The sequence below is a fragment of the Rhinolophus hipposideros genome (assembly GCF_964194185.1).
Source record: "Rhinolophus hipposideros genome assembly, chromosome: 7".
Lineage (NCBI taxonomy): Eukaryota > Metazoa > Chordata > Mammalia > Chiroptera > Rhinolophidae > Rhinolophus > Rhinolophus hipposideros.
In genome coordinates, this window is record NC_138053.1 from 69,844,405 (window position 1) to 69,856,834 (window position 12,430).

The 12,430-nt window shown below is 34.3% G+C and overlaps 1 protein-coding gene across 2 annotated transcripts in view; it reads right to left on the reverse strand.

Annotated features, from left to right (window-relative positions):
• PARP8 (poly(ADP-ribose) polymerase family member 8) overlaps positions 1 to 12,430 on the reverse strand; it is a 167,244-nt gene that overhangs the window by 19,430 nt on the left and 135,384 nt on the right. Inside the window, exons 16-21 of one of the 2 annotated variants that reach the window (XM_081053335.1) lie at positions 8,313 to 8,405; positions 7,390 to 7,515; positions 6,118 to 6,183; positions 3,231 to 3,298; positions 1,413 to 1,461; positions 167 to 279 (exon numbers count right to left, since the gene is read on the reverse strand). In XM_081053335.1, the coding sequence (XP_080909461.1) occupies positions 167 to 279; positions 1,413 to 1,461; positions 3,231 to 3,298; positions 6,118 to 6,183; positions 7,390 to 7,515; positions 8,313 to 8,405 (515 nt within the window). The remainder of the gene's footprint in view (positions 1 to 166; positions 280 to 1,412; positions 1,462 to 3,230; positions 3,299 to 6,117; positions 6,184 to 7,389; positions 7,516 to 8,312; positions 8,406 to 12,430) is intronic. The other variant, XM_081053336.1, reaches the window with a different exon arrangement.

Consider the following 12,430-nt stretch of genomic DNA (forward strand, 5'->3'; position numbering starts at 1 on the left):
TATAGTAATCATGCGTCTTCTCAAAGTCCTGACTTTCCAAGTCAAGTATTACACCGTAGAGTATTCAGTGTTAACAGCCAACTACTGAAAGAGAGCATTTTCCTCCCCACACATTTCTGAAGACTGAGGTGGCACGACACCCCCATCCACACTGAGCCATACTCACTGAAAAGCAAAGGTGCTTCCAAAGAGTTTTTTAGCAGCTCTAAAATTGGATTCTTTGGCTGGTGGGCTGCTGAGGAGGAGGAACTGATGTGGGGTATGCATAAACTTCAATTGCTGCCATTGAAAAGAATAACAAAGGAATCATGTTACATTCAACATATAATCAGGCTGCTGACAATTTCACATTTTACTTGTTTAAGAATGACCTAGTTTCAAAACCACAGTAAGTTTAGGCTAATGACATTAACGGGACCATCCATTTAAAACAAAACAACAACACTACATAAATGATAAATCATATGGAATTGCTGATATGAAGGATAATTCCTCAGGCTAATAGAAAAGGCTCAGGAGACAGACAATAATTCAAAGTCATTTATATTTAGCTTTGGAATATACTATGTAATCACGTTCAAGCAGATCTGCCTTGCTAAATACACTTCTTTTTAAAAATTTTATTACTGAATTCCCCAAGTATACACTAGCTATTCAACTGGGGAAATATTCTGAGAGTTTGCTAAGCAGAAACGTTATTTCAAGATTTTTAAATTGCCAAAAACATCATCACACTTTATTTGCATATATTTATAAAATTGAAAATTGCCTACATTCAAATATTGTTTCCCCGTTTTTTTCACAGAAAGAAATTAAAACAGAACCTTCTGGATTAGTTGCTTGACAGAATTTTCTAATTGCTGCCCTTTCAGCTAGGAATATATTTATATAGGAATTCAATATATAGGACTCTCATAGGTTAGAAATCACAGATGTAACAGCTGAGATTTTAGATACAGTTCTTAGGTGGTGATCGGAAATGAAATCAGAGTCCATTAGCTTTTTCATGATTTTCTAGAGTATCAGGACGATCAGTAAGATATCTGGAGGCACTATCTTCTCTGATATAGAAAAGTAGAGCTGTGTCAACATGAAACTGACAATGATAAAAAAGCACATTCGCTTTTTCTGGTCAATCTCTAGATAATATTCTTTCCATCACTTGTGGAATGACTATCTCATATTGAGTCTTATTTACTTAAAAAGTCAGGGCAGCAGCCTGAATTTGAATTTGATAACTTGAAAAAGCGTGGAGCTGGTGCACATATGGCAATTTCAAACTGAAGAAATTAGGCTTAATCTGAGTTTACTTTACTATCCTGGAAAGGCTGCTTAACAATCACAGGAGTCAGTTCTCCCAACTAATGAGCACCCCTCCCATTTCCATATGTACAGGTGAAAAAAAGACTTACCCTATTAACTGGTAGTTTCACAATATGTGACCTATTACTTGAAATAACCCTGAAATTAATTAAAATAATCCATCAGTCACAAACATTTGCCAAATACATTTAACATTTTTTTCCTTAGTTGACAAGTGATTGAAACTTATTTGTGCTGTGACATAAACTAAATGGAGTAATAATTGTATTTAATTACATCATTTTCCTTTGCTTTCTGAAGCAATTTAAAGAGCTTGTGTCACAAAGTGATAATATTTTAAACTGAGAAAGCACAGAGTAGTTCCTTAAAACTTAAAAAATTTTTAATAATCACCATTTCAAATATCAGCACAATGAACTTCTCTGAGTATACTTTCAAAATGATAATCTAAATATTACAAAAATTAGAAGTTAGTTCATGCATCTGCTTCCTTTGCCCCTCCCTCCACTAATTAAAAATGAGTTCTTAACGAAGATCTCTTTCTTTAAATATCTGAGAATCTCTTTGCGCTGATATATACAATGATTTATATACAAGCTGTCATTCAACATATTGAGACACTAAGTTAAAAAAATTAAATTCAGGTATCTGAAAGAACTAATTGTTTTGTATGCAAAATAATAAGCAGGAAAAATTGTAAAGTGTTTTGGTAGATTTTCTTTTCCTTGAAAGAAGAGTGACTGACAAGCTGAAGGAAATGATCAGAAATAATTAAAAGTTACCAATCAGGCTGACTTCAGGAAAAAACAACAACACATTAGATATTTGAGATTTGTACCTTCATTTTGAATATGACTTAATGTGAGAATTTTAAAAGTTGAAATAAAAACTACGTATTATTTTACTGAATCTGTCAAAATTTTAATAATAGATCGTAAAAGATACAAAGAAGGAAGACATCCAAACCTAATTTTTGTCTCACAAGCTTATTAGACTAAATTAAATGTATATGTGATATTGTAAAATTGTGACTAAGTGACAGGTAAGTAATCTGCAAGGCAGCCAGATTCTTTCTGCTTTGCTCATCCTTATATATTTTTTTAAAACTTCCTGGTTATAGCATGGGATAAGTCCTCATTCATGGCAACCTCTTATAATCTTTACACGTGTATTACTGCGTGATAATCATGGTAAATTCCATAGTCTGAGTTTTCGTGAATTCAAAGAAACATGTACATTAAACCCTTATAAGTATGTTAGATAAATAATATTGTTTTCATTTGGCGAATAGGAAACCATGGGGCAAATTATATGAATGGAATTCTTTGTGCAAGGTGAGTTCTCAACCCACCTCTCCTATTCTTAGTCTAGCCTCTTTCTGATCTGTACTTGACCAATGCACAGGCCTCCCCAGGCTCGTTCTGAAGCAGGGCCTCACCCGCTATCATCAAACAAAGAGCCCATCAAATTTGTTCTATCCTTGGTAAGGGAGTCAATTATATAAAACATACATTTTAGGAACATTTTCAATAAGTGAGTTTTATCATTTAGCCCTCAATTAACTGGAAAATTAAATGAACCCAAAACTGCTTTACCACATAATCCAGTTAATTGCATTTTTAAAAACTATAGACAAACTGTTGTCACATACACTGGTTATTCATGCAGCGCATGTGACAGCATTTTCCTCCTCTTGTGATGTACGAGTTTTAATTAGAGTGAGCATCATTAAAGACGCTGGGATTGTAAAATCACCAGGCCTAAAGCTTGTAGAACTGTAGCATTGCAGGCCTTGTAAAATAAGCTTTTGGTTTGTTGTTTTTTGTTGTTTTTTTTTTTTTTTTGTCTTAGAGCAGGCAGTAGAAAATGATGCGGTTTTCATTAAGAGGAAAACTAAAATGTTATACCATTGCAGTAGGGGATGAGCAAGGGGGTCTTGTTTATCCATCTGCTTCTTGATTTCCAGATATGGTGCCTGAAAAAAAGCCATTATACTTTTTGATTTTTCATAAAAATTCTCTTTTTGCTTTTTTTCTTTCTGCAAAAGGATAATCACATTGAACAGGCATTGTCTAAATCTAGTTAAACTCGAAAACTTGAGGCCATGACAAGGTGACATCAACAGTTACCCTAGCTGCTCCTTCCTCCCCTCTTCTCCCTCCGCCACAGATGGTGTGAACTCTGAGCTTCCATGTAGCCCAGAGGATTTCCCCTAACATTTTGCTAAGACTTTAGCCTGTTCCATGCACTAGGTCATGTCCCTAAAGGTGACTCCAGGCCCTCTGCTGAGTCTTTGCTCAAGAAAACTCAAAGCTGCCAAACGACAAAAGGTATGTAGTACCAACCCACACTGTCTAACCTTTCAGTAATTTTCCACTTATCCCCCTTCTTTAATTTTCCATGTCCCTGAAGCCCCTTATTTTCACTTCTCCAGAGCCCCTTTTTGTTCCCTTTCTGTTCTCACTTCATTTTTTTTACTGTCTACATGAGATTTACTTTATCTTTTTATTGAATTTATTGGGGTTACATTAATAAAATTATATAGATTTCAAGTGTACAATTCTATAATACATCACCTATATTGTGTGTTCACCATCCAGAGTCAGTTCTCCTTCCATCACCATATATTTGACTTGCTTTACCCTCTGCTACCACTTCCCTCCCCACTTACCCTCTGGTAGCCACTAAACTGTTGTCTGTGTCTCTGGGTTTTTGCTTGTTTGTTCTTACTTTAAAAATCACAGTCACTTTGTCTCAGTTGCAGGTGAGCACAGCTCATACTGCAGTCTCTCCCCACCACTGCAGTGCTCTGAATAAAATCTGTCTTGCCACCTTTAACAAGTGGCTAACGCTGTTTCTCTTTGATAATGACTGTTTTTAACTTTTAAGTAACATTAAAGCAAAACTTGTAATACCTACTACTCATATCTGAAGAGATTCACTTAGGTGGAGATCTTTACATGAGAAAATTGGACACAATTTACATAAGAGCTCTTCTCTTAAAAGTGTTGAATCAAATTTACCCAGACAATTAATCTTTTCATAGAACAAAGGGACAATCTCTCTGTGACAATTTCAGTCTATCTATAGGGCAGTACACTCTAGAAAATAGGACAGTATAATGTTATATTTATTTGGAGAAGTTTAAAGAATTTGACGCAATAAAACCTGACAGCATCCCTATAGAGTGCACACTGAAAGAGGGTGCGAGTTATTACTTACCACCTTGACAGTGAAAAAAACTGAGGCATCAAACTATTGGGCAAGTTGCCCAAGGTCACAGTCCACATTATTGATAAGCAAGTTACACAAGTGAGCACCTAACTTCCAAGGCTGACACTCAATCATCTCCGCCTCCTATTAAAATAGTTTACACATGACCCAGAATAAAGAAAGCCATTTTTGGCAGAGAGCTGATCCAAAGTCAGAGTTTGCTGCTATTTTTAAATTCAAGAATGATCTGGGTCTAGGGTATAGTATAAATATCCTACACCAAAGTCTTTGCTAACTAAAAATGTTTACTTAACATTGTGGGAAATATTGCAATAGGTTCTTCCCACCCCCAGATGGAAATGCATTTTATTGTTGTCTTTTCCTTATACAAATATAATAAATATTTGTTTGAAAAGAATTCACGTAATACAGAAAGGTACAGGCATAGAAAACCAATGGGAAAGGATGTCAGATAAGCAAATAATGTAACTGATTAATTAAAGCCTCTCTTGTTTACCAACGTCTGACACATACTATTTGTGAATGAATGAATAAATGAATGAATGAATGTTTGACTACATGAATAAATAACTATTAAAAGAATCAAGAATCAAAGTTGGGAATATAAAAATAGACTTTTGGAGTACATTTTCATATAGAGCAGAGATGATGGCAGGGGTGGCGGGAGGACTGGGGCATTAGCTTTGTGGGTCCTGAGACTGGAGGAAAATCCACTATTCCCCCCCACAGAGAAATAACCAGGGTAAAACTCTTTACAAGCCTGTAAGGGTCTCTGGGGGCAGTGTAAGCCTTGAAACCACCCTGTACAAACTGAATCCATCACATGTGGTGTTGTCAATTTGAGATTATGAATTTCTATTCATAATGATGACTTTTAAATCTCTCTCCAAATCTTTGGCAGTGGAAAGGGCTCAATAATTCAATAGAATGTGCTTTTCCAAGTGCTGGACTATATATAGCCCCATGATATGTTAGACTTTCATAATAAACCCTGATCCTTGCTCATCAAACTTTTCCACCAAAACCTCCCTAATGGCCAAAAATATAAACTCATACTCTCAGGAGTCTGGCATCTTCCAAAGTTGTTTTGAGATTCTGTAGTACATCTGAAATATTTATGTACAATTTAAATTTGATAAAGTGTTTGTTTTTAATTTAATATTAAAATCATGTTTTGACATTATTACCATAAATTAAAATTCACAATCTAGGAAGATGGTACCAGATTTAACCCTTGTCTTCATATATCCTGACATACGTACACATATTCAAACTCTTGTCTGAGTTAGAGAGCAGAGCATTACGATTGTAATTATGCTATTACCTTCCAACAATCACAGTGGTAGCATGTCAGTGCACTGATGTCATTTAATTAAAACATCTTAGTAGAGCACACTCTTAATTTTTTTAAATGATTTTAGTTATACTCCCATATAATAGAAAAGTATGCATTTCACATGGCTGGAACTCTCAGACATTTTTTTCCCTCTGAGACATTTTTCAAATATGATTTTACTCAAGCAAAACTGAACTGTCCAAACCACAAGATGATATACTTACTTGTGTCATTTCTCTAATAGAAGTTATGCTATCCAGAGCTTTCATTACTCGATCATAGTTCTTCTTCTGTTTGAATGAGAAAAAATAGTATTCATTATACGCCTTTGCAAGTCTGCACATTACTAGAGAAATGTATTAATTCTGTACAAGAATTTTCCATCAAGGTCAATGTGATAGCAACGACTGTGCTGTGTACATAAAAGGGAAGACTTTAATAAGATGGTTCAAGGATGTAGGATTTATAACTGAGTCAGAGGGAAGAAAAAGAGAAAATAATGCCAGTTCTAATATAAGTACATAAAATCATGTTCAGACTACAGGGAAAAACTATAAATACAGAAAAGATATCAGGCTTTTGATTCTGGCTTTCACCACTAAAAATTAAGCCATGATGTATAAATTAAGCACACGATTCTTCTAAAATACAAAATCCACTTTAAATCTTACAATTTCATTTTGCTTTTCTTTCGATTCTTTAGTCACCCAAAGAGTATGACTCAAGTGTGAAAATAACACCGTACATTCAACTGATAATTCACTTTTAAGCATAATGTAAATGCATGCACTATGTTACTTAAAAGGAAGGGAACTTTTTCCAAGGAAACTTTATATAGTCATTATTTCTATAAAATGATCTCAAGATGAACAGTAGTAGAAACTAAGGCAACTTTAGCTCTCACGTAATTTGAAAATATTATTTCAGAATTGTGTCTAATATCCATGCATATTTATAAAACTGTTTTTTCTAGAAATGCCAGTTGATCAGCAATATGAATTCAACTATCACTAACCTTCAGATGACTGGAGAGGGGGAGCGGGAGGGGAACGGAGGGGAGGAGGAAGTGAAAATACAACTGAAAAGGGGAAATTTGTCCTCTTACACATGGATCCTTAAAATTAAAACTTTACTAAGTTAGAATCTCAAAAAATATGTCATGAAATTAAAATAATCATATTGACCATTATTAACCAATTATTACAGCTACTTAGATGTGTAAAGATAAAAATTTGAGGGGATTAAATGGGCCTAGTTTCATGAAGATCCAGTTCTGAAAATGATTTTAAAAAGGGCAAAAGGATAGCGGAAGTAACAGGTGGAAGCAAATCAAGTTTGTGGAAAAAGAATCCTGTTTACTAAACGGATACAGAGTCCACGACAGGTCATGGATATGCTTGATGAGGTGGTGGTTTTGATACAAAGAAAGAGAATGAAACCAGAATCTCAGTTATGGTTAAAGGAGCCTGTGTCTGGGGTGCTAGCTAACTACTCACCCTGGGGTTGAAGGCCAGCATCTGAGGGTCGCTAGGATCTACCACGGAAGGATATGGCTCAAAAATGACAACTTTTCTCGGAGATTCCAACGCAGACCTACACATGGATACTAGCAGATCTACCACCTTGAAACACATACAGAAGATCGTTACGATCCTTCTGGGTTCATCAAGTGCTTTGCCATTGTTTCTCTCACGTTAATTAATTCCTAGGAGAGACTCAGGATTGCTGTTAACTTCTCAAGTCTGTCATTTGTGGCTTTAGACCGAACTGGACCAAACATGACCATTAATTTAAAAGTAACTGATATGTGTGTTGCTTCCAATTACTCACGTCCTAATAGCTCTTTGTCATGGACATAGATAGTACGCTAACATAGCTCTAGGATCTACGGCAAGACAATGAACAGGGAGACAGCTCCCTACCCTCGCAGAACTAACCTGGAATGCTTCTCCACCTCCAAATGGCTTCTTCACTGGTTCTTCTATTTTTCTTCCTATGCCTACACACTACTACTGTAAATTGAATGCTCTCTTTTTATTATATGTTTTGCCCATTGTCTTTTCATCTAAGTCTTAAAAATAAATTGGCTTCCATTCTACGGCACTATAACTTTACAAATGAATTTTCAATAATATATGTGCAGGGTTTCAATACCTCAACTTCGCCATAGAAGAATCACAATTATTTTCCATACAATAGAAAGTTGGTTTAATTTCTCCCTTCCGCAATTGCAAAACGACAAACCACACATTACATAAGGATAGCAGAATGTAGTTTATATCTAAAAAGTATCAAATGCCAGTTTGCTTTAACAATAAACTATCAAAAATTTGCCCAAAACGGCAGAGTAAAGATAACTAGTGGGTCAGAATACATTTTTAAATCAAAACAAAGAATAACAAGTATCCTGTGTTACTACCTGAGCTCCAGTTGCTATTTCATCAGCAGCTTCATTCATTACTCCCAGGGTTTGAAAAGCAAACACACACAGCTCTCGTTCACACACAGTAGGCTACAAAAGGAAAAGTCAATTATAACATGTTTTTCCGTCTCCCAATTCCTAAATTAAATTTATGACATTACATTTAATGAATAGAAAAGCAAAGTTTTAAAATGTTAAAAAGGAATCATATCACTTTAACAAAAATTTCTAAATTTAGGTCACAATTAGCAAATAATCATTTACTAATATAAAATCACAAGTATGATTAAGAAATCCATTTTAGTTAGTTGAGGCACCTGCACTAGGAACGATTTAGTAACAGATGAAAATATCCTTAAAGGGAAACATCCATCTTTCTTCCTTAATACACATCTGCATATGAGTTATATAAAAACAGCGGATACCTAAGCTGGTGATATACTAAAAAATGAGGTTAAACCCAAAAGCTGTGTAAAACAAATATACAAAGGAGAATTCTACCTTTTCCTAGGTACTTTTCTTTGGAAGAAATAAGCATGATTCTGCTTATTTGCTATACATAGCTCTTGAAAGACTGGTTTTGTTGCAAAGACTTTTGACTTCAATAACCTCCTGAAGTCAGCACTGATATATACACTCTGCAATTGCTCTGGAAGAGCTCTCATCTTTCAAATCTAATATAGTGTCATCTGTTTGATTTATCTTATCTCCTGAGTTACATTGCATTAGGTAGCTGATGAAGCCTAACACGATGCAATCCATGGTGCCACCGCACAGCAGAAAGAAAGCATTTGTTAGTGCCACTGCTTCTACGCTCGCTCATTTCAGAGGATGACTTGGTCTACCGCTTAACCAGTGGGGAAGTATGGCCCCATTCTGAACATCCTTTATATTCAGAATGGGCTCATAGGGTGACTTTGTGGACACAAAGCATGGCCAATCACAAAAGGTTTCTGGCTGATGCTCCCCTAAGAGAATTTTAGAAAAACAGAATTGATATATTTCCTTTGTCAGCCTTGAAAGTGCAGTTTCATTCCATTTCAGTAACATCAGAAAAGCTATCTATGGGAGGAAATTGAAGACAAGTTCTTCATTCAGACTCAAGAGATACATACTACTATATATATATTCGGATATACTAAGAGCAGACTGTGCAATTTTTACTATTTCTTTTACTTGAGTGTTTAAGCTATTCTTAAATTTTTTGTGTGGCTGTGTACACATATGTTTCATCCTCAATTTCCCCCACTGATACTGGGTTCTTTTGTTAACTTTCTGGGAGTATGGTATGGTCTGAAATAATAATAGCAATCATTTGTAGCATATTTATTATGGCATCAAACAGTAATATTGGTGTTTGAGTGTAATTAAACAATATACAAACAAGAATCCAGGGAGAAGATCAACCTTTGAAATCATAAAGGGCCCTGGGAATTAATTCATGTATCAGTTACCCATACTTCACTGAATAAGTAAACAGAGACACAAAGGGACTTTGTTTTTAATACTCCTGTCAAGTAATTGTATAATTTTTATGACTAAAATCCATCAGTCCCAAAGCTGAATAATAGGACAAGCCTCATTTAGTGTATGTGAGCAATTTTTTTATTTGAATCTTGGACAATCAATTATACTCACTTTGTAATCATTCGAATGCGTATCATGTATGTTTGCATGCGTGTGTTCACACATTCCAGGGACTATAACAATAGAAATGACCTTCTCAATACCAAATTGTTGCCTTGAACAATGAAAAGTGAAAATGAAATAAAACAATCCGCTACACTAGATTGGAAGAATAATTTTTTGAAATTTTAATATAGGAAAAAATTTAAATATTTAAGGAAAAAGATGTTATTCTCACACATCTCTATCAATCCACCTTGTCTCCAATTCTAGGTATTCGTGTGATGCCCTGACTTTGTCTCAAATGATTTTTACCATTTTTACACAGCCCCCCTGTTCTTTATCTTGGGTAACAAATAAGCAACATTTCAATGCTTTCTACAGTGCTTTCTTCCGTATTTCATTCATCCCACTCCTGGTTTACATTCAAACCTCTAAATTTCAAAATAACATGGACTTGCCAACTGAACCATTATTTTAAATAATATGTCTATATTCCTCATGATAAAGCTGTGGCTTGATACTTTATGGACCCTGCCTGTCTTTCTTGCATCTTTGTCGTTGAAAAGTGACCTCTCATTCCCATACTCTAATATGTAAGGCCAATTTCTAGGAATATCCTGTTATTGCAACTGTTTGAAGAAGGAAATCAGATACCCTAGAAAACTTTTTGGGGAATTTTTTTTTTTTTTGCTATCATACTGAAAAATTAGAAGTATAAGTACACATTATGTTCTTATAAAAATAATTTTATCTTTCCTTTTTTAAAAAAATAGCAAGTATAGTGGTAGTAATATTTCAATTAATTTATATACTATATTAATACCATACTAAGTAAATAATAAGCAAATTCCAGTGAATTTTTAAAATAACGGTTCTACATCACAGTTTTACTAGAATGTTCAATACAGTATTCAGGATGTAAGTTAGTTAATTTTGACATCAACATTTGCAAACTGGTTTTTGTAGACTACTGATCCTCCCTCTCCCATGTTTATCCACACTTTGAGAGAAGTTAAAAATGTCAACACAAGATGGCGCACTAAAAGGAAGTTCTAAAATACTAAGTAATCAAGATTAGATGTGTTTCATGGCTCACAGAAAGCACATCCTATTCAAGGACGAGACACTGAATTAATCTTCCTTAATGAAGTAAGTAGTTAAATTGTGGATTAGCATTCTCCTAACTTGAGCCGACTCCAGGCCAATCACCTGCGCCCAACAAATTCTGCTATTACTCTATATACAGAGAAAACTCTAGCATTAATTCCAAATAGAACAGTCATTTAATAGGTGTTACTGGTCAGTGAAATGATGTGTTTTATTACAATACTTTAATGCAAAGTGTGTATGCCTAAATATAACAAAACGTTTACAGTATTTACTAATTCACTTTTGATTTTACAATAAATTATTAGTTTCAATTTGTAAAATATTATTCTTCATGTTATATTACATTACCTTCAAGCAATTAGTTCCTATAATTTAAACTGTAAAACCATGGCATGTCTCTCTTGCCATTACACAGACAATGTATTTGCAATATAACATTCATTATGCAACTTTTAGAAACATGGGGAAATTTATATGTCCCCAGGCTAAAATTTATTTTAGAAGTTTTCAAGCTAAGATGAATACATTTTTAATTTGACTTGAATCAAAACAATTTAAATATGAGCAGTAAAAGCATCTTTCAAACAATGTTTTTAAGCTCTACAGAATATTTTAGAACCTAACTGCATTTTAAAAACTGTTTTCCATGAATTTAAAGTACGTCCTATTGAAAACAGAAACAATACAACTGAAGAGAAATCTATGTATTTATATATAGCATGGTATAGATAATTGGTTTTCAAACCTTTTTTGCCAGTCTTTTAGCTAAAAAAAAAATTTCATGCAAACCCAATACATAACAGATAAAAGTGGGTATTATTCCAGTTAAAGAACATGTACACAGGTTTTGCTACCTGCAAAATGGATTAAAAAAAAATCACAGCTAGCTCACCAGGTTGATAAGAGGACTAAGAGAAAGAGAACCAAGTGAGATAAGGTTTATAAAATCTCCTTGAGGTATCGGGAGGTGTTTAAATATTAGCAATATAAGGTCACTTGGAGTAGCTATCTTTTTTCGTGTTTTAACTCATTGTACGAGTATACACAAAAATGAATGTTTAATAAAAATTTGCACTGAAGCACATTATGAAGTAGCATTTTTATTTTTGTATCCATAGTTTATCAAAACTCTTAATTTATTCTAAAAAAGAAATGAACAGTGTGAATACAAATTCATAACTTAAAAATTAGTGTTGGAAATGTGAGAATAAGAGTATCTACTAGAATGCTAACTGAAATAAGTCACACAGAGAAAGACAAATACCATGTGATCTCACTTATATATGGAATCAAAAGAACAAAATAAACAGAAACAGACCCATAGATACAGAGAACAAACTTGATGGTTGCCAAATGGGAGGGGGGTTCAGATGCTG